The 27,603-nt window shown below is 38.4% G+C and overlaps 1 protein-coding gene across 1 annotated transcript in view; it reads left to right on the forward strand.

The window, feature by feature from the left end:
* LOC126179375 (5'-nucleotidase domain-containing protein 3) overlaps positions 1-21,201 on the forward strand; it is a 164,008-nt gene extending 142,807 nt beyond the window's left edge. The window contains exon 9 of the mRNA XM_049924603.1: positions 17,438-21,201. Within this exon, the coding sequence (XP_049780560.1) occupies positions 17,438-17,642 (205 nt within the window). The 3' untranslated portion in view covers positions 17,643-21,201. The remainder of the gene's footprint in view (positions 1-17,437) is intronic.
* Positions 21,202-27,603: the final 6,402 nt, after the last annotated feature.

Consider the following 27,603-nt stretch of genomic DNA (forward strand, 5'->3'; position numbering starts at 1 on the left):
AAGAGCACGGCCGACTTCATTCCCCATTCTTGCCTAATCCAGAGAGACCAGTGACCTCAGTGTTTGGTCTCTTCCCCCAAACAACCCAACAAAACCTCCTAGCCCAATCAGTTGGGATATGGAAAAATACAAAAATAAGAAAAATAATTGAACTTTTGAAACTGCTGGTTTATTGTGATTTATGGAAAGAAAAACACTCTCTTGTGGTCAGCAAACTTCGTGTAACATTTGGTGTGTGTAATGGGCCTTACTAGGTTGCAAATCATTCTAATGAATTAATTAAGCTGCTTTAGAGTGTTGCCAGGCAATGTAATCAACAAGGTGATATGTGTCTCAATTAAAACGGGTCCTCTATATTTTGAATAAACTTTTGGTTCTTTTTTTTTTTCCAAAATCAGCACTTGTCTCAAAATTAATTTCCAACTTCGTGCATTAGGTCCAAACACATTTGTAACTATTGTATGTAATTTACTGGACAGTCCGATCATGCACTGCCATGTAACATATTTCAAATCGAGCGTGCAGGTTTCAGTTTTCCGTAATGGGCTAAATGACTCTTTTGTAATAACGTGATGTTTCTATCTCTCATAAAGTTTAAATGAAACTGGATTTACTCTCCATTCGGGTCGAGATCACAAAATAAAATTCTCCACATAGGTCTGCAAACTGTACACGCACACTCTTAGCACTCTAAGTGATAACTCGTCTCAGAGTAAAAACTGCACATAAATTCCACTTTTTTTTATGCACACAAAATTCAAAACACCTTTATATTAAACAAATATATTATGGCATGTAATTACTAATTAAACATTTCTGATTTTGAATAAACTTCAAGAACTTGTATTTCATAATCAATAAAATTTTATCACCTGAGGGAAATTATTAGTTTGCTAAAACAGATTCAGATTACAGTCAACTCGTGTCTGGACAATGACGTCATGAATCAACACTTGCTTGGAATGAACGAAATACATGTACTGAAAAATATTTTCCATTGAGTAATATACTGACTTTTATAACAAATTTGGTACCCCTTGCACTGCCACATGCTAATGCCTCTTTTTCTGTTATGCCATGATTTTTATTTCAGTATGTGTGAGCATAAGGCATTGCAAATGCTGTAGGTTTGTGTTCAACTATTAAACACAATCGTGTTTCTTGGTACAGATGGTCTCCGAGGCCATAATCCAAGGCATCTGCTGTGAGATGAAATTGGTGGCTGAAATCAAGATGCACCAATCAAAGTGCTCACATGAAACTGTGCATGATAGCTAAGAACTTGGCTGTGCATTCTTGTGTCACTCACCATACTGAATATCATTAAATCCTAATCCCTAAATATGATCATAGTTGTTTTTTGTTTGATTGTTGCAGACATTTACTAATTGTGTCTAACTTATGTGGCTCTGGCCTTATTCCTTCCGTATTTATCACATGTCCTAAAAATTTAACTTCAGTCCTATCAAATTGAGATTTAGATGGTTTCAGGGTATATCCCTGCAAATATAGTTGAGATATTAATTAGTCCAATGTGTATATGTGATCCTCCCAAGTTTTTGATATAATTACTATGTTGTCTTCGTATACCAAAATCTTGGTTTCAGATCATCTGCAGTTGCCTTATCAATAGCTGTTATGAAGATTGACACTGAGACATTCAATACAAATGATTAGTACCTGAATTGATAAGCTTCACCCTCAAACAGAAATGCTGTATATTCACGTTGTAGTGTTACCTTTTATTTTATTATCTTCTCATTAACTATTAAAACAACATCGCTTTGTACTGTAAATTTTAATTTTCACCAAAAGCACATTCAACGTCGCCGAAAAATACACGTCTTTCGTATCAAGACAAGAGAGAGAGAGTCCTCCTTTAGTTCTTAAAAACAAAAAACTACGCAAAAGTAAAAAAAAAAGAACAAAATTATTTATAAAATCGGTCGCTGGCGCAGCGCTCTTCTACGTGCGTGATCATAAATTATAACTTTGCGGAAGTCAAAGTACCATTACAATGTGATGTCTTATGTAGATTAATTTGCAAATATCCATATGTTAAATCCATAGTACAAATGTATTTTACCCCTGAAAAATCTTGTCAACAACTCATCCATTATGAGCGTTCTGTCTCTCTCTGCTTCCATTATCCTATTTAGCCTTCTTGCATCAAGCAATGGCCTGACTGCTCCATCTGGTTTCTTAACAACGGCTAGTGGGTTATTATAACAACTATTATACAGGGTATCAAAAAGAATCATTTGATTTGGCACATCTATATTTCTGAAACTGATAAACTTATATAGTGATTTGCCATAAGTGTTCAATATGCCCCCATTGAGATGCACAGCATATGTCAATGCTGTATTCAAATTGTTCCTACACTGCAGTGAGCATGTCACGAGTTACAGATTCCACAGCTGCTGTTATACGGTGTCTCAGTTCATTCAGTGTTTTTGGTAATGGAGGCACATAAACAGAGTCTTTTATAAACCCCCACAAGAAATAATCACATAAGTCAGGTCCGATGACCTCGGAAGCCAATAAGGTAGGGCTGAATCATTTGGTCCAGTGCAACCGATTCATCATTCAGTATTTTGATTTAAAAATTCCCACACTTTCAGATGCCAGTGTGGCGGTGCTCCATCCTGGTGGTAAATGAAGTCATTTGAATCAGTCTTTGAATGTAGGAAAAGAAAGTTCTCAAGCATATCAAGATATTGGATTCCTGTAACAGTGTTCTCAGTAAAGAAAAATGGGCCATGCACCTTTTCCCATGAAACAGCACAAAAAACATTAAATTTTGGAGAGTCCCTCTCATGTTGTACAACTTCATGTGGTTGTTTCATACCCCATACTCTCACATTATGATGATTCACCATTCCATTTAAATAGTATGTTACCCCTTCTCTTAACGTCTCTCGATATGGAAGAAAACTGTCATCCTCCATCTTGCCAAGAACCAAATTACAGAACTCCACACATTGTTGTTTCTCACCTTCATGAAGAGCTTGCAGTAGCTGAATTTTGTTTGGTTTCATGTACAAACGTGGACATAACATTTGCCAGACAGATCTCAGGGGCAAGTTGAGCTGTTGAGCTGCATGGTGAATGGATTTCTGTGGACTTCTTGTGAAACTATGGCATATGCATCTGGTGTCTGTATCAGACACTTGGGGGGATGGCCCAGCAATTTGCCTTTACACAAACAATCTGTTTCTAGGAATTGTTTATGCCATTGTCTAATGCTCTGTGCTGTAGGGGGATCCACATCATACCTAGTGTGAAAGTCACGCATAACTGACCCGCACTGCACAAAACGTAGAACACAAAATGCTTCCTGTTTTCCCAACACTATTTTTAATAGAACTGAAGTGGCCTGGTGGCACATTGCTGCTGCCTAGTGGGAACCATTTAAAAACTGAGAGTTTGCTCTTTCCAATAGTACATTGTTCATGCACATATCTCACATAACATAATGGTTAAATTGGATGGCTCTTTTTGATACATGCTGTATATTCCTATTACATCCCAATCTATCAGCCTACTAATTTCATGCCTTACCATGTCCTTTAATGCTACTATAACCTTGTATGGCTTCACATAAAACAGGTCAGGAGGTTTTATCTTTAGTGTGCATGGGAAGTCTTTAATCATTCCTGGTTTCAGTGAAAGTACCTCTTTATGACTGGTAAACAACTGAATAATGTCTATTTTCTCATTTGTATTATGTCCTAATGATTTATCAATATTAGCTACAATATCTTCCACTGATACTGTTTCCATATATTTATTGGCCATTTGTATCTCCATTTGATGTATTTCAGTTTATATTGTGAGTATTTCATTTGTGAGATTGAATGGCAATCATACTAGTTGCTGATTGTCACAATATGGAAAAGTTACATATCCCATGCAACAATATAAAATAACTCCGAATCTAATAGACAGTTCATTCCCAGAAGGACAGGGAAGTTCACATCAGACACAAGGGCAACAGGTAACTAAACTTATATGTGCCAATAGAAAAATGAATTAATATTTCTGCCTGCACCAATTTACAGTTTTTTCCTGTAGTTCCCATCAGCTTCACTACAATGACCAGCAGCATTGGAAATACATGCATCAAATTGTAGGTCATTACAAAATTCTGGGCCACAACACAAATTTCACAGTCCGAATCCATAATTATATCTACTGCTACCTCACCACGTGTCACGTAACTTTCGTTGGATGTAATTTTCAGTCATACATTGAGTTTCATCTAATAAACCAATCATCATCATATTACCTTTATCATACCTAATCATAAAAGATTCCAGTGATACTGGCTTGGTTGGAACATCTTCAGAAAATCGAGCCTCTCTTCCAAAGCTTATCAGTTTTCCCTCTGAGTGTTGTTATGAAATTCATGAGTGTTCTGACTTCTGCAGGAGTAGTTTGATTACCATCTCTCCACCTACATATCGATCTACCGTTATGTTGGTTATTATATTCATTTCTTTGTTCTCTTTTTCCCATAAACTGACTGTTAGTTTGGACTTGTCTACCACCCCTAATCGTCTTTGTATGATTATTGTTCCAATGTTCTGACTGGCTTTCTATTGTATCCAGCTGTTCCAAATATTCTAAAAGGCTGTTAACTTTTCCCCAGTCTTTCCCTAATAACTTATCTCGTACTCTCCAAAGTAAGTGCTGATAATAACTTCCAATAAGTGCCACTCATGAATCATATCATCAAAGTATTTGGCTATATTTAGTTGAGATTCAACAAAATCTCCATATCCTACCCATTTACTGCTGCTATATGGTTTTGATCCTAATAATTTCAAGTTAAGTTTCTTTTGTGCTCCCTCACATCACTGTTTAGCTGTGAATTCTCTTTAAGAATCAATAAAAGACTTGAAATCATCTACCCTTGGCATGTCCAGTTGTGCTGCATTCCATTTTAAATGCCTGAGGGTAAGGAGTCATTCCAATCCCGGGAGCGGAAAGACTTAACTTAGGGGGAAAAAACGACAGGTATACACTCGCACACACACACATATCCATCCGCACAAACGCAGACACAAGCAGACATTTGTAAAGGCAAAGAGTTTCGGCAGAGATGTCAGTCGAGGCAGAAGTACAGATGCGAAGATGTTGTTGAAAGACAGGTGAGGTATGAGCAGCGGCAACTTGAAATTAGCGGAGGTTGAGGCCTGGCGGATAACGAGAAGAGAGGATACACTGAAGGGCAAGTTCCCATCTCCAGAGTTCTGACAGGTTGGTGTTAGTGGGAAGTATCCAGATAACCCGGATGGTGTAACACTGTGCCAAGATGTGCTGGCCATGCACCAAGGCATGTTTAGCCACAGGGTGATCCTCATTACCAACAAACACTGTCTGCCTGTGTCCATTTATGCGAATGAACAGTTTGTTGCTGGTCATTCCCACATAGAAAGCTTCACAGTGTAGGCGAGTCAGTTGGTAAATCATGTGGGTGCTTTCACACGTGGCTCTGCCTTTGATCGTGTACACCTTCCGGGTTACAGGACTGGAGTAGGTGATGGTGGGAGGGTGCACGGGACAGGTTTTACACCGGGGCGGTTACAAGGGTAGGAGCCAGAGGGTAGGGAAGGTGGTTTGGGGATTTCATAGGGATGAACTAAGAGGTTACGAAGGTTAGGTGGATGGCGGAAAGACACTCTTGGTGGAGTGGGGAGGATTTCATGAAGGATGGATCTCATTTCAGGGCAGGATTTGAGGAAGTCGTATCCCTGCTGGAGAGCCACATTCAGAGTCTGATCCAGTCCCAGAAAGTATCCTGTCACAAGTGGGGCACTTTTGTGGGTCTTCTGTGTGAGGTTCTGGGTTTGAGGGCGTGAGGAAGTGGCTCTGGTTATTTGCTTCTGTACCAGGTCGGGAGGGTAGTTGCGGGATGCGAAAGCTGTTATCAGGTTGTTGGTGTAATGGTTCAGGGATTCCGGACTGGAGCAGATTCGTTTGCCATGAAGACCTAGGCTGTAGGGAAGGGACCGTTTGATGTGGAATGGGTGGCAGCTATCATAATGGAGGTACTGTTGCTTGTTGGTGGGTTTGATGTGGACGGACGTGTGAAGCTGGCCATTGGACAGATGGAGGTCAATGTCAAGGAAAGTGGCATGGGATTTGGAGTAGGACCAGGTGAATCTGATGGAACCAAAGGAGTTGAGGTTGGAGAGGAAATTCTGGAGTTCTTCTTCACTGTGAGTCCAGATCATGAAGATGTCATCAATAAATCTGTACCAAACTTTGGGTTGGCAGGCCTGGGTAACCAAGAAGGCTTCCTCTAAGCGACCCATGAATAGGTTGGCGTACGAGGGGGCCAGCCTGGTACCCATGGCTGTTCCCTTTAATTGTTGGTATGTCTGGCCTTCAAAAGTGAAGAAGTTGTGGGTCAGGTTGGTAGGGTGGCAGGTGGTCGGCGTGAAAGGAAGTGCTCCATCGCAGCGAGGCCCTGGATGTGCGGAATATATGTGTATAAGGAAGTGGCATCAATGGTTACAAGGATGGTTTCCGGGGGTAACAGATTGGGTAAGGATTCCAGGCATTCGAGAAAGTGGTTGGTGTCTTTGATGAAGGATGGGAGACTGCATGTAATGGGTTGAAGGTGTTGCTCTACGTAGGCAGAGATACGTTCTGTGGGGGCTTGGTAACCAGCTACAATTGGGTGGCCGGGATGATTGGGTTTGTGAATTTTAGGAAGAAGGTAGAAGGTAGGGGTGTGGGGTGTCGGTGGGGTCAGGAGGTTGATGGAGTCAGGTGAAAGGTTTTGTAGGGGGCCTAAGGTTCTGAGGATTCCTTGAAGCTCTGCCTGGACATCAGGAATGGGATTACCTTCGCAAACTTTGTATGTGGTGTTGTCTGCAAGCTGACGCAGTCGCTCAGCCACATACTCCCGATGATCAAGTACCACGGTTGTGGAACCCTTGTCCGCCGGAAGAATGACGATGGATCGGTCAGCCTTTAGATCACGGATAGCCTGGGCTTCAGCAGTGGTGATGTTGGGAGTAGGATTTAGGTTTTTTAAGAAGGATTGCGAGGCAAGGCTGGAAGTCAGAAATTCCTGGAAGGTTTGGAGAGGGTGATTTTGAGGAAGAGGAGGTGGGTCCCGCTGTGACGGAGGACAGAACTGTTCCAGGCAGGGTTCAATTTGGATAGTGCCTTGGGAAGTTGGATCATTAGGAGTAGGATTAGGATCATTTTTCTTCGTGGCAAAGTGATATTTCCAGCAGAGAGTACGAGTGTAGGACAGTAAATCTTTGACGAGGGCTGTTTGGTTGAATCTGGGAGTGGGGCTGAAGGTGAGGCCTTTGGATAGGACTGAGGTTTCGGATTGGGAGAGAGGTTTTGAGGAAGGGTTAACTACTGAATTAGGGTGTTGTGGTTCCAGATTGTGTTTATTGGAATTTTGAGGTTTTGGAGGGAGTGGAGCTGGAAGTGGGAGATTGAGTAGATGGGAGAGACTGGGTTTGTGTGCAATGAGAGGAGGTTGAGGTTTGCTGGAAAGGTTGTGAAGGGTGAGTGAGTTGCCTTTCCGAAGGTGGGAAACCAGGAGATTGGATAGTTTTTTGAGGTGGAGGGTGGCATGCTGTTCTAATTTGTGGTTGGCCTGTAGGAGGATGCTCTGAACAGCCGGTGTGGATGTGGGAGAGGAAAGATTGAGGACTTTTATTAAGGATAGGAGTTGACGGGTGTGTTCATTGGCTGAGTTGATGTGTAGGTGAAGGATTAGGTGGGTGAGGGCAATGGATTGTTCAGTTTGGAACTGGTATAGGGACTGATGGAAAGAAGGGTTGCAGCCAGAGATGGGAACTTTAAGTGTGAGGCCTTTGGGGGTAATGCCAAATGTCAGACAAGCCTGAGAAAATAAAATATGGGAGCATAATCTGGCTAGGGCGAAGGCATGTTTGCGGAGGGTATGTAAATAAAACTTAATGGGATCATTGTGGAGGTGTTGTGAGGGTGACATGGTATTAGACGGTGGAAAGTGTAACATGAGGCTGAAATGAAAATGAAAATAAAAATAAAAATATATGGGGAGAGATAAAGGTGAACTAGAAAGCAACTGGAGATCTGGTGTGAAAAAAGGCGAAAAAGTGTTGGTTAGATCTGGGCTATGTTGATCCTGTGGTGAACTTGTGTAGGTAGATGATGATGTGCATAAAGGTTAGGTGGTTGTGTTGCCGCCAAAACACGTTAAAGGGTGGAGAAATTCGGGAAAATTTCGAAAAAACTACGTGTAAATGTATTAAAAGGAGTGGTTTGTGGTGACAGATTATGAAAATGAGGCTAACAATTGTCTGACGAAGAAATGAGGACGTTAAAACCTGTGGGAAGCGGCTAAAAATGATCGGTGATGTGAGAAAAATGGAAATGGAAATAAAGCAAAAGTTATTAGAACTAGCTGAAATGGTTGTTTAATAGGTGAAAGGAACTGTTTGTGAACTAGAAACTGTGGATTTTATAGCAGCGGTAGTGTTGAAAGCGGAAAAAAAAAATTTTTTTTTTTTTTGGTTATGGTTTGGAAGTGGGTTACATATTACTATGTATTACGTATTATTGAGTATATATAAAATTGTATAGTAGATTACGGAAAAAAGGAGAAGGTGAATACAATGTGAAACTACTGGCAAAAACAGAAGGAGAAAATAAGACGACAGAAAAGATTACAAAATGCAACAGTGACAATAACAAACGTAATTGTTGGGTTCAAATTAATGATATGAATATAATAGAGGGAAACATTCCACGTAGGAAAAATATATCTAAAACCAAAGATGATGAGACTTACCAAACAAAAGCGCTGGCAGGTCGATAGACACACAAACAAACACAAACATACACACAAAATTCTAGCTTTCGCAACCAACGGCTGCTTCGTCAGGAAAGAGGGAAGGAGAGGGAAAGACGAAAGGATGTGGGTTTTAAGGGAGAGGGTAAGGAGTCATTCCAATACCGGGAGCGGAAAGACTTACCTTAGGGGGAAAAAAGGACAGGTATACACTCGCACACACACCCTTATCCAACCGCACATACACAGACACAAGCAGACATTGTTGGATATGGGTGTGTGTGCGAGTGTATACCTGTCCTTTTTTCTGATATCGTCATTCTTCCGGCGGACAAGAGTTCCACGACTGTGGTACTTGATCGTCAGGAGTATGTGGCTGAGCGACTGCGTCAGCTTTCAGACAACACCACATACAAAGTTTTCAAAGGTAATCCCATTCCTGATGTCCAGGCAGAGCTTCAAGGAATCCTCAGAACCTTAGGCCCCCTACAAAACCTTTCACCTGACTCCATCAACCTCCTGACCCCACCGACAGCCCACAACCCTACCTTCTACCTTCTTCCTAAAATTCACAAACCCAATCATCCCGGTCACCCCATTGTAGCTGGTTACCAAGCCCCCACAGAACGTATCTCTGCCTACGTAGATCAACACCTTCAACCCATTACATGCAGTCTCCCATCCTTCATCAAAGACACCAACCACTTTCTCGAATGCCTGGAATCCTTACCCAATCTGATACCCCCAGAAACCATCCTTGTAACCATTGATGCCACTTTCTTATACACATATATTCCGCACGTCCAGGGCCTCGCTGCAATGGAGCACTTCCTTTCACGCCGACCACCTGCAACCCTACCTAAAATCTCTTTCCTCATTACCTTAGCCAGCTTCATCCTGACCCACAACTTCTTCACTTCTGAAGGCCAGACATACCAACAATTAAAGGGAACAGCCATGGGTACCAGGATGGCACCCTCGTATGCCAACCTATTGATGGGCCGCTTAGAGGAAGCCTTCTTGGTTACCCAGGCCTGCCAACCCGAAGTTTGGTACAGATTTATTGATGACATCTTCATGATCTGGACTCACAGTGAAGAAGAACTCCAGAATTTCCTCTCCTTTGGTTCCATCAAATTCACCTGGTCCTACTCCAAATCCCATGCCACTTTCCTTGACGTTGATCTCCATCTGTCCAATGGCCAGCTTCACACGTCCGTCCACATCAAACCCACCAACAAGCAACAGTACCTCCATTATGACAGCTGCCACTCATGCCACATCAAACGGTCCCTTCCCTACAGCCTAGGTCTTCGTGGCAAACGAATCTGCTGCAGTCCAGAATCCCTGAACCATTACACCAATAATCTGAAAACAGCTTTCGCATCCCGCAACTACCCTCCCGGCCTGGTACAGAAGCAAATGTGTGATATGGGTTCCAGGAATTAGGGATTGCATAGCAGGAGAATTTTGCAGATGGAGAGAAGGTACTGCTGGGAGCTTTGGCCTTGGTTGATATGCTTTTGCAGGACTCTGTTAATGAGGGCTAAGGACTGGTGTAATCTGAAAAGGTGGCAGTTATTGTGGAAGGAGGGAGAGAGACGAAATTTTAATTGTGACAGGTGACTGGCGTTCAGTAGTAGTACAAGGAAAAGCAGAAAAAATAATAGGAGGGAAGAAATCAAATGTGATGCCATTTGGAGAAATTTAACCATTGTTGATACTTAGTTTAAGAATCATAAAATAGTGTTGTATCTATGGAAGAGACCTGGAGACACCAGCAAAAGTTTTCAGGTAGTTTATATAATAGTGAGACATAGATTTAAAAACTGTATTTTAAACTGAAAAACGTTTCCAGGGGCAGATGTGAATGCTGACAATAATTTATTCATTCTGAACTGTAGATTTCCAATGAATAAATTACAGAAAGGTTAAATTAAAGAGATGAGACCTGGATAAATCGAAAGAACCAGAAGAAGCTAATAGTTTCAAAAGGAACATTAGGCAATGTTTAACAAAAACAGGCATAAAACAGAAGAGAATGGGTACCTTTGAGAGATGAAATAGTGAAAGTAGTAGAGGATAAAATAGGTAAAAAGACAAGACCCAATAGAAATCCTTGAATAGCACTTGGGATATTGAATTAATAGATGAAAAATATATAAATGTAGACAATGCATCTAATAAATTAAATTGACAGAAACTGCAAAATGGCAAAGCAACTATGGCTAGATTACAAATGCAAGTCTCCAGAAGCATATACGACTAGGGGGAAGATAGACTTTGCCTGTAGAAAAACTAGAAGGAAAAAGAATAAGCTGTATGAATATCAGGAGCTCAGATGGCAAAGAAGGGCAAAGCTGAAAAGTGGAAAGAATATGTATAATGAGAATGCAAGATTAATTGAACTTGAAACTAAAATTATAGAAAGGAGAAAGGAATTAAATGAAGATGACATGGGGGACATGAAACGGTGAGAAGAATTTGACAGAGCACTGAAAGACTTGGGAACAAGGCCCCTGCAGCAGATGAAATTCCTTTAGAATTATTGAGATCTTGGGAAAAGTGTGCCATGGTAAAACCATTTCAGATGGTATGCATGATACACAAGATAGGCAAAAATGCCCCCAGACTAGGGGGCAATTTAGTAATTCATGATTGCAAAAAACTGACTTTTGTTGTTTACAGCTTGCTTTCAAGTCTGCTGATCACAATTCTACTTCAACTGTGAACATAGTAGCAGTATTTGTACGTGAACTGAAATTTTTTTATGAATGCAATTTGAAAGTGTTGTACTTTTTCAATTACACTTTTTATATCTTTAACAGCAACTTCTGAACAAATTCCCTAAATGTAAAGTCTATTGCAGCAAATAGGTTTTCCTCACAGCTGTGGTATTTACTTTGATTTTAAAATAATAAGATTTCATGCTCAGGAATTTTTGAGAGGTGCTTTCAGCAACTGAGAATGCATAAGTTAAAACTCTCATAAGAAGCTAAAAATATGAAAGCTTCAAAATGTTTGGCCTCTGCAGGAATCACCATTACGTTTTGTAGCGATAGTGGCCAGCATGAAAATAGGGCTTCAAGGTAATCTTGCTGTCTTATAGCATGGCCAGTTTTTTTTTTTATATTTTTTAATGTTCATAAAATTTAAAAAAATATTGGGCAACTCTATTTTTAGTCTAGAATATGATGGAGTATTTTCCAAAAGAAAATTATTACTAGCTGCTAGGAAAAAAAATGAAAACTAATGTTATGAGAAATTTGGGAGGAAAATAATTTTTTACCATTGGTAGTAGAAAAATCACTAATGTAATAGGACTGAAAAAAAATGAACATCCTCAAAGTTTACAGATGCATATGCTGCATCTTTTATTTTGGGAACATAAAAGTATTGAGATAAAAAATAAAATTATTATAAGAGGTGTGAAACTGTGCCAACTGAGTAGCAAAAAATGTAGTCATTGAAGAATTTTCATTCTTTAGGACTGTGAAGAAACTTCCCGTGAGAAAGTTGTTCAGAAAATTACAAAACTATTTTTGGTAAGATATCAGACATCATTATGTGTCGTATCACATACAGAGGCAAATTACTTCCGCGATATTCCATGCGTAGCAGCGTGCGAGTCGTTGTTGGCCGTTGCCAAGAGTTTTGTTCGGACGGCTCACTTTAATATGACCGAGAATATTCCCTACTTCCCAAAAATATTTCACTGGCAGCTAATACAAGCATCCATCAATCAAAACGACAATATATACTATACAAAAGTAACTGTAGTTATTTTGAAGCCAATATTTTCACTGAAGTTGAGCAAAATATTTTTTTGAAAGGTTTTGTGAAACGCAAATTTTATTTAAATTTGCTGTAAGCCTATTACTCTCAGCACACAATATGTTCTTAGTACACAAAAACCTCATTCTTACTACTGCAATGTTCCTGTCTTGTGTTACAAATTTTGTCCATCATTACAGTTTCTGAAATAAAAACCAAGTGGGCAGAGAAGACAGTACATTGAAGTGACTGGCCAGAATAATCAATTTTATCTCGGACATTACTCTCTATTTCTCTAGCCATCGGATACTATCCTCTGTCTTACTAAAGTAATACAATTCTAGGTTCTAGCTTTTTGTAAAAGTCATCAAATATTATAGATTTCTATGCATTTCTCGGAGAATCAGAATAGATGCTGGGACTGTTCTGATGTTACTGCACTTTTTATACGTACAGTCTATACAGAAGGGCCACAATGTTTTGTCATTTTATTAACTGCATTCGAGTCTCGGTCGGGCACACAGTTTTAATCTACCAGGAAGTTTCATATCAGCGCACACTCCGCTGCAGAGTGAAAATCTCATTCTGGAAACTGCATTATCCTTAATACAAAACAGCCAGTAAATCCTATGAAAAGCAGGAGTTAAATTTCGAATGAACAAGTAAACCAAATGCAGCAAGATTATATCTGAATGTAAAGACATTCAATACAGGTTTTTACAAAAAACTGTTGTTAATTAATGTAGAGTTGACAATCTTATTTTAACTGACAGTTACTGTCGAGTAAACTTATCACCACTACTAGTGATAAATTTATCAGACATCTACTGTAAGGGAAAAAAATTGCAGTATGTCCTCTATAACTGAAATGTATAGCCAAACATTTAAATCAAGTCAGGTTTTGACATAGACGGCACTTACCTAAACTGAAGGATTTTCTGACTCCGTGTCTTCAGATTCACTGTCGTTTGTTTCAGCCACGTGTATCATCACAGATTCCATTATGGTGTCTCTTAAACCCTGGTTCAAAAAATCAGTTTCTTGCAATGCTTCTGTGTGTTTTATGCACCTCTCCCAGTCCTGCTGAGTAACAATGTCATGAGCTTCGTGTGTTAGCTTCTCGACAGCAGCAAGTCTGAAAGTAGTATTTCTTTTCGCTACTTCTCACTTTACTTGGGCCCATATCAATCCAATGGGATTATACTGGCAGTGATATGGTGGTAGACGTACCACTTGGTGTCCCATTTCATATGCCAGTTGATCTAATTCGCAGCCTTCATTTCATACTGAAAATGAAACATTCGTTCTCTTGCTCAATCGTTGTTCAACACTCCATAATATCTGCCTTGCGCCAATTTGAATGTGGCAGCTTTTCTGTCTGAATGGAGTGGTAGATGGTGTTTTCCATCACAATAATTGACCCTTCTTCCAGTGCAGACAACAGTAGAATAAACCAATTCTTAAAAACTTCTCCATTGATTTCTGAATGGTAATCGGATTGGCAAGTACTTTTTCCACCATGAAAATCAAGTTTGGCCTCTGGTATGAAGCTTGTGGTTAATGAACCAGCATGAGCAGTGATTAATCGGCAGGCAGTAGGCACTTTCAAGGTACCGTTTCCTTGGGAGCCATGCCATATATATTTATGGGTGTGGTTCTGTGAAATCCAAGTTTCATCCAAGTACATGCAGGAAGTGGATTGTACGCCAAAACTTCGCTCTTGCTGCTGCAATGTCTCTGCGTTCCATTAAGAATTTCTGTTCGTCATTACACTTCTTGAATCGGAAACCAAGGGAGTGGAGAACATGAAGAACGGAGGTCTCTGAGCCCGAGTAATTAATTTTTTCACGGAGGTCAGCATGTATTTTTTTAGCTGTTGGATACTCGCCTCTGTCGTAATATTCAAGTACAGTTCTACACACGAGCTCTTTGTAAAAATCGTCAAAGTTGGTTGATTTCCATTCATGTTCATATCCCTTTATTGAAGAATCGAAACACTAATTCATGTCTAGAGATTCTGCCAATGACACGGATTTGCTAATATGGCCTACAGTTGACTTGGAGACACCACATGCTTTAGCAGTAAATTTATGAATTTGCACAAAATTTAAGTTATTCCTGGCTTCTTCATTGTCAGCCAGATCAGTAAAAAACTTGAGTACATTCAATATGATAATTTTAGATTGTTTATGAATGTCTTTTTGCCCTTTATGCACAACGACCAGAGGAGTACTACAAGTAGGCCGCTGCTCCTGCATACACCGAACACACGTAGAACCTTTCCAAAGACAGTAAGACACTGAGATCAGACGTGAACACTCGATATGGCAGGGTAACACCACAGTCTAACATAAACTGTGGTAACACTGAGCTTTCAGCTGATCTGACTTACCGCACCACTAATGGTACCTACATGGCAACAAAGCCGAGAGGCGGGGCGAATCACAGCCCGCAGCCCCTGCTGGCGGCAGGCAGCGGCCGTGACGTTGAAGACTCTACTTTCATGCCGGCCTCTCAAGTGACCTCCTTCATGCAACTTTGACCACAAATATTGTCTTACATTATTGATTGAAAATGCAAACGAGAACTTCAACTGGCAGAATTTGAATTACTCGGAGCATCTCTAGCAGTTGCCTTAGGATCTTCTAATTTCTTGTGCCTTTGTCCCATTTGGGTGCATGGTTGGCATGGTTATTAACAGATTTGGCAAGGTTAATTTAAGGGGTGGGTGGATGCCCTTGCCACACTGTTATCACCCAGGATGAAGTATGTGCACCCCAACTGTCTGTGTGTAGCGTTATTCATTTGAAAGTGAGCAAAAGCTTTTTAAATCTGCCTAAAAATCACTCTCAATGATTAATGGAAAATCTTATATAAAGATGTGAAACAAATACTAACAAAGAGATAGAGGGGCTGGCCAGTACTTACCTCATTTCAGTACAGCCGATAGATAACACGAAACAGAACAGAAAATTTACATTCCTTGTCAAACCCTACAATATTCCCAGACCACCTTCTCTACCCAGCAGTTCCTACCCCTGTAACCGACCCCGCTGCAAAACCTGCCCCATGCATCCCCCCACAACCATCTACTCCAGCCCCACTACTGGTAAAACATACACAATTCAAGGCAGTGCCACGTGTGAAACAACACATGTCATTTATCGGCTGACATGCATGCACTGCACATCCTTTTACATCGGTATGACGACAACTAAACTGGCTGAGTGCATGAACAGGCACAGACAAACTGTCTGCCTAGGAGATGTCCAATACCCAGTAGCAGAGCATTCCATATAGCATAATTCTAGGGACCTAGGAACCTGCTACAACGTGCGTGCCATTTGGCTTCTCCCACCCAACACCAGTCCCTCAGAACTGCGGAGATGGGAACTTGCACTCCAACACATCCTTTCATCCCGCCATCCTCCTGGACTGAACTCCCATTTACTCTTCAGTCTTCTTCTTTTTCCCTCTCCTCTTTTGCCAATCATGCATGTTTTCATCCTACGTAGTTGTGTTTATCTTTATACTGTATACCTCTTTACTTCTGTATGCATCCTCTTTGGTTTGAAGCTGGCACAGTACTTAACAGTAGAATATCTTTGGCTTCCCTCTGACAACCATGCCTCCATCCTTGCTACCCTCCCTGTTTACCTTTCCCTGTTGCTTCATAACCTGGGTTGAGAGTAACTGAATCCACTTTCCCTTCTTCCCTTTTTTCCCCTCTCCCCTCCCTGATGAAGGGACAAAGTCCCAAAAGCTAGGAATGTAAATTTTCTGTTCTGTTTTGTGTTATCTATCAGCTGTACTGAGGTAAGCACTGGCCAGCCCCTCTATCTCTTTGTTAGTAAAAATCATTCTCAGGTTGACAGGCACACTGACCCTTATTATTAATCCACTGGGCAGATTCAATCTGGAGTCAGTGCAGCTGTCTGTCCCAGAAGTGGTACTTTAACACACACGGGTATCTGAGTTTTGCCTTAGGGCGAAATCTGATAATTCCAAAATAAATTGCAATGTAATTTTAAATAGAAAAAAATGGCACAGCTGAGAGGAAGATATGTTTGCCATAATAAATAAACTGACAACTGACAGTGTCAGTTGTGTTTTACTTGATCTTGTAGTATTATATAGTACTTGTTATAAACAACAGAGCAAGAATTCAAAACATTCAGTATTGTAAATTTATTGAACAGCAACAATTTTGAATAGGCTTTCTAATGCTGATGAAAATACAGAATGTTATTCAGTGATTTAATTTATTAGATTATCAATAAATAATATTTCATTTTCACTAGATAGTCCTTGATCTTCTTTGGAAAGTTACTGACATATACATGATTCTGCCATAGATGAAATTTTAAAAAAATGAAGGAAAAGTGACCATGAAATGGGTAACACTGTTGTTTCTCCAAGATGCAATTTTGAACAAAGAAAAAGAGTTCTTCCATTTCTTCTTTCACATTTTGTGGCCAAGCATTTTTTTCCTTTTTTTGTATAAATATCATACATTTATCAAGGATATTTATACAAGTTTACTTAACTTTTTATACAAATTGTAATACTGTCCAATACAATATTTCACTCCAAAATTTATAGTTTATTGTACAAGGGAAGAGAGTACATGCAACAGTGCTAAGAGACTGAGCAACAAGAAATAATATGAATCCACTGGTGTTTGGATCAATAATTTCTAAACTGTGTGATCATTATTTGTACCTTGTTTAGTGTTGTTTATGCTTGTATTATGTTTGAAGAAAAAGAAATTTGTTTTGCTGTATATAATTTAACAGCTGTATTTATTGGCTGCATTTAAAGGCTGACATTTTTCCTTTCTACTTGCAGGCACAGGATCAAGAATGTGTTCAACGAACAATTTGGCAGTGTTTTTCGAACTTACCACAACCCTACATATTTCTCAAGGCGATTGTTTCGCTTTGCAGACATATATACTTCCAACATTACAAACTTGCTCAATTATTCTGTGAAGCACACCTTCTATCCACGTAGAGGTGTTATGCCTCATGAATATACCTCATATTTTGTTTGAGAGAAAAAGTATTTTACTTTTATTTGCAAGCAGCTGTAAGATATTGACAAAAGTAATGAATTGCTTTAATTGTAGAGTGTGTAAAGATGTAATTTTGGAGGAAGATATATGTGATTGACAATAATTAAAAATGAAATATAATTAGCACATCACAAAGAATTAAGTAACTCTCCTTTGTGTGATGTATTTCATGTTTGGAATTTGGAGAAAGTTCTGATAAATCACTGGCTTTATTTTTTATCAGTATGTTATAGCTCTTACTTTTATGAGCAGGCATTCTGACAAGACTTCTTTTTTTTTCATCTTCAAAGGAATGTTGGAGCTGTTAAATGAAACTGTTTGCAGGACACAAATATTTCTCTTGTTCCTAGCAGACTAGTTTTTAATTAGGTAGTTCTAATGGTACCAGTATTGAATTAGCTTATGTACTTTTTAAATTTTGACACTTTTGCATTATAGTTTTATATCTTTTGAATTTACTTTGCAACTTTAATTTAAAAAAAGTTCATCAAGCTTGTGACAGTATTGAAAAGATGATCATGAGACTTCTTGTATTATCAGTTGTGGAAAAATTGCTTGCATTGCAGATTAAATGAAACAATTACTGTTGGTATATACAGAATGTATTTGTAAAGTTTCGCCTATCCTGTCAAAGAAGTAGTCACCAGTTATGTGAATGTATTCCATAAGTGTAAGGGATATAGAAAATTGCACTCAGTGGCACAGGGAAAAAGTGCAGACTGTGAATAAAACCATGCTCATTAGACATACAGGTCAGATATTAACCATAATTTGTTTGTCATTATGACAATTAAAACTAGATCCTGATGGATGGAAGACATTTACCGTAACCTGTCAAAACTCCAAAGAACATGGCGCTTATTTTTTCCTAAACTTAACTCTCCTATGGGAGCTTAAAACAAACTAGGAGAAAATAGAAAACAAACAGAATACAGAGTTATGATTGATGCTAATAGCAGTCTATTGACCAAACAGAAGTCACAATTGAGAAGCAAAATTGAGGCAGAAATGAAAACAAATTTAAAAAAATGATGATTCACTAAAACGAGAAAACAGGTAGAACTGAAGTGACACAAATTAAACTGGAAAAGATAGTTAAATAAATGGAGGAATGAATACAGGGAAAAAATGAAACAAAATGGAATTATAATTCATTAAATTTCAGGAGTGCAGCTTCATAAACTCTTATTTCTTCTTCTTCTTCTTCTTCTTCTTCTTCTTCTTCTTCTAATATTTAAGCTATATAGCTTCCAGCCATTTTCGGAGTAAGCCAATGGACTGAAGCTGCATGATTGATTCTGTTCTTTTAAGCAAAAACATCTTTGTGAGTTTATTAAAGAAATGACCTGATTCATGATTTTTCCAGGTTGTAACTCCCATATCTTTTAATTAAATTCTTCACACAAAGATGTTCTTACAGTGCAGCATTGATAACCCAGAATGGTGCAAACATTTAGGCACAGATTCAGTTTATGTGTTCTCTTTGCTGCTCATCAGTGTCTCTGGTGCTTACGTGTTTGTGGTTTACAACAATGAAATGAGTTATTGTAATCTCAATGAGTCAGCTCACTCTGAAAATGGCCAAGAGGTTTCTGGCCAAAATATTAGAAGAAGAAACAGAGTTTATGCAGCTGCACTCCCAAAATTTAATGGATCAGTTATTGCACTGCGAAAACATCAAGACACACAAATATGGATCCTGTCAACAGAGAAGAGTAGATAGGCACAAAGATAAAGAGCAAAGCAGAAGAAAGCATGAGATAGGGACCAAGAAAGAGCACTGCATATGATAAAATAAGTCAGAAGGGGATAATACCAAAGCCATTTTATCTCTACATCGTGTCCGACTGTACTCCATCCCTGATGTCAACAAACAATTAAACTCTAATTTTCCCATTAAAAAAATCATAAAATGTATTTTTTACCATTACCTTGGCCTTCCTTTCCTGCTAACTTGGCTTCAGTTCCTGGCAAATGAATCTTAGAGTCAAAAATATTGTGATTTGTGTTTAAATGGGTTTTCTTGTGTGAACTTTTTGGGCTTTACAACTTTCAAAATAACCAAGAATTGCTTATGTTCATACAGTTTGTATTATCTTTTCACTTTTTTGCTCATATTATATTATATGCACTCACTTTCATTTTTAACATTACTTGAAATCCAGTCCATTTAGAAAATTTATTGTTATTAATAAAATAAGGTGGAGTTTATTGCTATAGATTTTTATATATTTGTATGTCACTGTTGAAATTGTCAGTAATGTTGTTATTCTTTTAACTGGCATCTCTCTAGAAACAGTAATGTTTGTTGAACTTATTGAAAAAGTTTAAGAGCAGTAGGAAAATTATCTTTGAAAAATAGTAATCCAATAGCCAGTTGCTGAATTTAATTCATACATTTTGTTATCATTTTGTTTATGGATTTTTATTGATTCAAGTAGTTAATGGACCCAAAGACTGTCACTCCAGCTGTTAAAATAAATATATTTACTAATAAAATTTTAATGTCATATTTGACATTTTGACTACTGTCTGTCTCTTTATATGTGAAATAAGTACATTTTTTTAAACAGAACTTTCTTTCTACTAAGATGTATTTGAATGAATACAACAAAGATTCTGTGAAGAACATGATTAAACTAAGCAAAAAGTGATGTGTAAGGCATCAGTCTTATAGGAAAGCTCTTAATTTTTCAACTGAATATGAATGAGAATTGCATGACAGGTAGTTAATCTCTCATGTGGTTAATTTGTGATTTTTACTGTTCCTTGTTTCGTAATATATGAACACAGGCAACTTCATTACAAATACATTTATTTCATTGAAGATTTGCAGCTGTTGTATGATGAATACTTTGAATGATAAGAGGAAATTAAGCACAGATATGTATTTAGTGCATTACTGTTGTTACGATATTGTCCTGAACAGTTCATCATGTTTTGGGAAAGGACAAATGATTCATTTTTGTATTTTTTTTAGGTATTACCTTTAAGTGAATTTTTATATATTTATATTTTTGTAATTTTAGCTTTTTGTCAAATTCTTAAGTGCCATACGATGTCAGAAAGATACGAATTGACCAAATACAATTGATAAGCTGAACAGGCTGCAGATTACATTCTTACGAGGAAGTTTAACTAGTCATTTTTAGCTATTACTAGCACAAATCAGCCATGCTGCAGACTTATTAGAACTTCCACAAATTATTTGTGTAGAATACTATTGGAATATTTACTCTAGATGCAAGAAATAAATGCTTGATGATTTAGAAATGAGATATGTAAATGGAAATGTCATTATTTTCACTTTTAAAGTATTAGTAGGAGAGGAATTTCTGTGAAGTCTAGTTTCTTTATGTTATACATAAAGAGATCCACACTGAAACTTTATTTGATTTCATGTCATCCACGACATTGCTGTATTCCAGTAAATGGATGTGACAAAATTTACACCATGACTTCAGAAGTATTATTGTACCCTGTAACTATATATTGTTGTTTTGTTATAAAAATATTTAATAAATAAATGATAATTTGAGATGAATGTTCCTTAAATTTGGAGAAGGTGAATACTGTTATGAAGCATTTGATTGCTTCTGAGAAATATTTTTTAATTCATCTTGATAAATACATTGACAGAAATCTTGAGATTCGCAGTTAGGTGTCTCAGATTATTTTTTGTATAAAATACCTCTTTCTCTTAATTGATTAGAAAATACTCATTTAGATCATGAGTTATTGTAACACACAGGAATTTATATGTATTATAAAATATAACAGTATTTTAAATGTGTTTTCTTCCTTCTTTAAAGTTGTGCAATTTAATGTAACTTATGTTGTTATTGCAGCTTACAGTATAAATCAAATTAACAGACACATGTTCAGTCATGTATGCCATCCATTATTTACTTATGCTGAGTACCACTTACAAGTCACTCCTGCACTGCATTGTTTTTGTGCATTGTAAACTTGGGCATTAAATGGTCCCTTGTTCTTAAGTTAACCATACCAAATAAAACACAGATGTTTGTCTCATGGCATTTAACTAGATAAACCAAATAAAACACAAATAAAGTAATGTAACTTTAATGTTACATATATGTGTTGTACAGTGCTCAGAGACAGTCATTAACTGTTCATCAGTTACTCACAAGTATTAGTAATTCACTTGAATTGACAATAACATCAGTGTTTTGTGTCTCATAACCAATTAAAATTTTGAGTTGCAACTTTGGACTACCCTTATTTATAAATTACAACTGTCTCCACGGCTGGAAACAGCTTTTAATGAAAATCATAATTTGCCCTTCCTACACAGGAAGTCAGATCAAAATATTGTGTGTTGCCATTAGTATTTTGTATCAACAAATGGAATTCTTATTCTGATATGTAGATTATACTAGAAGACTTGTCTACAACTGCAGTGGCAGGTTGGACCTAACATACACACATTCATAGAACAGATGGATGAACAATCATGATCTATAATGTGCATTTTTAACTTGCAGTATAATGAATAATCCATTAAATTTTGGGCATGCAGCCATGCAAATACTATTACTTCAACTGATATTTTGGCACTATTATCAAGCCATCCACAGAGTGAGTTGAGACTGACAACAAGGCGCCAAGCATAGCTTTATATACTTCATTGCGGCAACCAAAATATCAGCTGAAGAAATGGTATTTGCACTGCTTCATGGCCAAAATTTAATGGAGGATCTGTAGTATATAGCCAGTTCTGAAATTAGCTTTTCAGACAATGACACCACAATGAGTTAATACTGTAGACTGGTTCTGCTTCCACCTTTAAAGTTTGTTGAATTAAAAGCATAGGTGTGAGATGGAATGCAAAAAGGGACCTCTTGTTGAAAATTTTGGATTTTGTTCCATTGTAATTTTTATGTTCAGCAGATTTATATCTCTAAATTTCAGTGAGTTATGACAGGTTGAATATTGGTGATGGAAAATAGATGTTTTTGGATAATGTGCTTTAAAGTTTCACTTCACTACCATTGTGTATTTTGTCATATTTAAGAAACAAATTGTGCATATATATTACCTTTAAAATGCTCTTTGTCAAATGGTACAGACTTTACTAAGTTAACATTACACATTAAGTGGTTAACTCCTTCAGGCCTATAGCATTTTATAATGCACAAAAATTTAAAACCAAATAAATTGGTCCCGAATTGAGAAAAATTAGCATACCCTGCACTGCTTTCTTCTAAAAATATGCATTTCTTACTCTGTGCTATGTTATTTTTAGAGCAAATTTTGGTTTTGAAGTCATTAATGGGTCCAAAACTACCTACAATTTTCAAATCATGAAACAACCAAAAATAGATTACGTAGATCCCATGTTTTATAGTGGACAAAGGATTTGGTTTTCTGCTTCTAAAGTACTTTTCAGAAGAGGCTCAAGGTCATTCACAAACAGCATTTTCACTTCCTCTTCTTCTTCTTCTTCTTCTTCTTCTTCTTCTTTGGTTCTGGAATATCTGGCTGGTGAGATTCTGCCTCAGAATCCTCATTGTCACTGACTTGAGGCTTTGGTTCTGCTTCAGAACACAGAATCGGGATTTCCACAGGTTCTGGAAAACAGGGAATTTCAAACATGTCAGGGAAATCAGGGAAATATGAAAAAATACTGGAAAAATCTTGTTTTTATCTCAGTAGATGAAATGGTTTGTTTACTGAGGTGTCATGCATCGTTGTTGACTGGGTGCAGCTGACTACGTTCATTGCTTCCCTACTCCCTCATTACAACTTCCAACCACTCCCCTCAGTTTGCAACCGAGAAGCAGTGAGGCATGAGTGTTTTGTTTGGATCTGATTCGGAGAGACTGTAGATGCAGCAGCCAGAGATGGCAATCATGTGTGCACGAGTTGTGTCTGAGTGATTGTGTGAATGTGTGTGCGCTCTCGTTTTCTGACAGAAGCTATGGCTGGAAATTTAGGTGTGAGAGTATGATTGTCTTTTCTATGTGACTGTCTGCAGTTCGTAAATCATATTTACAGTGCATTGCTACCTATCCTCATTATTATTGATTCTCAGAGTATTTGTACAAGTTATCTGTTGCACGGATTGATCCCCGTGGTCTTATTTCATCTACATGCTGTCTGTGGCTTGTGAATAGCTGGCCACACGAGTGGATTTCCACGATGAGCCAAAACCACAGGCTGTTTCTGCAAATCTCTATAATGGATCGGGCCTGCCAATTTGAATCCATTCAATTCCCACTAATGTGCAGGCCCTGCCTGTCAGAACTAGTCTCACCGATCTGCCCGCAGGCCGGGTCTGTTAGTGTGTGGCATAATGCAGCGGTTTTTCAAGGTTTATCCATGGATCCAGGACTGTGGTGCTCCTCCAGCAAAGCAGGGACCATAGACGATGAATTTCAGGAATTGCAACTGTCTCACCGCAAGCATGTCGTACAGTGTGGCGTTTCATAGACATTCTATTTTTTCTCTTACATTTTGGCACTTCAAAAATTGTTTATATGTTAGAAAGTATGGACAATAAGAAGAATAAAATGTGTCATTCATTGGCGGTTTGTGCGCTATGTACTCATATATTTCTTGAAAGAAAAATCACACAATACCTGTAAAATAATATATATAACACAGTGGGTAATAACCAACAATAACGAACATAGTAGAACCAACATGTTATTGACAGTCACCTACACTTTTTGTTTACACAATTCTTGCCCGCCTGATACACTTCTTTCAAGAGGCTTATATTTTCAGAGGTTATTTCTGAAATGAGTGTAGGTATTTTAAATCTGTCTTGTGACTCCAAGGAAGTGCATATTTTTGTCACCAAATGTGTTTCATTTTATTGAAATAAAAAAATATCAGGGATCTTAATGAAGCACATTGTCAGTTTAAATCTTAACTTACAATTGAGATCTCAAAATTTGTTAGGGAAAAATGTTAAATGTCTGGAAACAAGGAAATATCAGGGAATATCACCTGGGGAAACTTGTGGCAACCCTGAGAATGTTTTTTTATCCCTCTTTGTAATAGGGAAAGATGCGGTACACAAATTCATTTTCATCAGCGTTCACTCCATTTGTAGCTAACAATATTTAGTTACATGAGGCACTTTGTCAGCATTACTGTGCTTCAATAAATTTAGCTAGTCATATGTATTTACAGCGCTTCACCTTTTTGATTTCTGGCAGCAGCAGTGGGGTAAACATGTTGTAGGTGTAGGGTTTTGTTGCTGGCATTTTAGAGCTATCAACTCCAAATTGGTAACATTTGTAGGCATTTATAACTTTCACATAAGACGGGACCACTTGTTTGGCATTATTGTATTCAGAAAATATTCTTATACAAAGCTAGTCTGAAACCCATAAAATGCCCTTAAAATTTAGGAGATACTAGTTTGAGAAGCACTGCATACATAACTGCAAGATTTAGAAAAGGGGCCTCTTGTTGGGCAGATGTTAGTTCCCCATAACAACAAGAAGTCCTCTTCCAGAAGACAGATATCAATTGCTTTTAATGATATTGTTAACTCCAGTTTGGTTGAAACAACTTTCAAATCAGTATGAGCATGTACAGAATGAAGTATATTACTGCAATATACAAAAAGAAAAAAGTAGATATTTTGATGTTATCGAACATTTTTGTTTCTAATGAAAATTTTACTTCTTTGACAAGTGGTTCCTTTTCACTTTCTGTTAACATGCACACATATATACAGTAGATAGGCAAAACAATGTGAACACCTGTACTTACTGGAGAATGGTTTATTAATGAGGGTTGGGCCCCCTTTTGCCCATAATATAGCTGCCATTCTTCTTGGAATACTGGCATATAATGATTGAATAGTCTCCAGTGGAATGTTGTGCCACTCTTCCATCAGAACCTCTTCTAAATCCTCTAGTGATAAGGGAGGGAAATCTGCTTCAGAGTCTGCACTCCACTACTGCCCACAAGGGTTTGATAATGATCAAGTCTGGGAAACATGAAGGCCGGGGAAGATGCTGCAGTTCAGCTGCCTGCTCCTCAGAACAAGATTGTACTGTCCTGGGTGTGAATAAGTGCATTATTGTCCAGAAATATAGCATCATTGTTGGAGAACAACATTTGAACCTGATCACCTAAAATGTTCACATAATCATTGGTTGTAACATGGTCTTTGAGAGTAATGATGGTACCAGCAGAATACCATAATATGCCTGCCCACACCATCACATTTCCACCTCCATGCGTAACTGTTGGAACCAAGCAATCAGGATTGTAGGTTTCTTTTGGCGTTCTCCAGATGTTAATCTGGCCCAATGTTGGAAATAATGAAAATATTGACTCGAAGGATCATATGACATGTTTCCACTGATCAGCCATCCAGGATTTATGCTCCTGACACCATGTTTTGTGCTTCTTTGCATTGATTGTCCTCACTAATGGTTTCGGTATAGCAGCTCGTCCATGAATATTTGCTTTATAGATTTCTCAGCGGACAGTGTCGATATATACGGGGTCTCGAAGATGGCTATTGAGCTCTGCAATCACTTCAGCCACCGCAATTTTGTGTTTTTTTGACACAATTTGTGTTAGCATATGATGACCTCCGTCATTTAGTTTTGATTTGTGCCCACTATTACATTTACACGATAATGTCTTTACATGTTTTGTGTAGACAGTTCAGACCAGAAGAAAGTAGATGCTTTTGAAATGAGCTGCTATAGAAGAATGCTGAAGATTAGACAGGTAGACCCGGTAACTGATGAATAAGTACAGGGTTATTACAAATGATTGAAGCGATTTCACAGCTCTACAATAACTTTATTATTTGAGATATTTTCACAATGCTTTGCACACACATACAAAAACTCAAAAAGTTTTTTTAGGCATTCACAAATGTTCGATATGTGGCCCTTTAGTGATTCGGCAGACATCAAGCCAATAATCGAGTTCCTCCCACACTTGGCGCAGCATGTCCCCATCAATGAGTTCGAAAGCATCGTTGATGCGAGCTCGCAGTTCTGGCACGTTTCTTGGTAGAGGAGGTTTAAACACTGAATCTTTCACATAACCCCACAGAAAGAAATCGCATGGGGTTAAGTCGGGAGAGCGTGGAGTCCATGACATGTATTGCTGATCATGATCTCCACCATGACCAATCCATCGGTTTTCCAATCTCCTGTTTAAGAAATGCCGAACATCATGCTGGAAGTGCGGTGGAGCACCATCCTGTTGAAAGATGAAGTCGGCGCTGTCGGTCTCCAGTTGTGGCATTAGCCAATTTTCCAGCATGTCCAGATACACGTGTCCTGTAACGTTTTTTTCGCAAAAGAAAAAGGGGCCGTAAACTTTAAACCGTGAGATTGCACAAAACACGTTAACTTTTGGTGAATTGCAAATTTGCTGCACGAATGCGTGAGGATTCTCTACTGCCCAGATTCGCACATTGTGTCTGTTCACTTCACCATTAAGAAAAAATGTTGCTTCATCACTGAAAACAAGTTTTGCACTGAACGCATCCTCTTCCATGAGCTGTTGCAACCGCGCCGAAAATTCAAAGCATTTGACTTTGTCATTGGGTGTCAGGGCTTGTAGCAATTGTAAACGGTAAGGCTTCTGCTTTAGCCTTTTCCTTAAGATTTTCCAAACCGTCGGCTGTGGTACGTTTAGCTCCCTGCTTGCTTTATTCGTCGACTTCCGCGGGCTACGCGTGAAAATTGCCCGCACGCGTTCAACCGTTTCTTCGCTCACTGCAGGCCGACCTGTTGATTTCCCCTTACAGAGGCATCCAGAAGCTTTAAATTGTGCATACCATCGCCAAATGGAGTTAGCAGTTGGTGGATCTTTGTTGAACTTCGTCCTGAAGTGTCATTGCACTGTTATGACTGACTGATGTGAGTGCATTTCAAGCACAACATACGCTTTCTCGGCTCCTGTCACCATTTTGTCTCACTACGCT

The sequence above is a fragment of the Schistocerca cancellata genome, chromosome 1 (assembly GCF_023864275.1).
Source record: "Schistocerca cancellata isolate TAMUIC-IGC-003103 chromosome 1, iqSchCanc2.1, whole genome shotgun sequence".
NCBI lineage: Eukaryota > Metazoa > Arthropoda > Insecta > Orthoptera > Acrididae > Schistocerca > Schistocerca cancellata.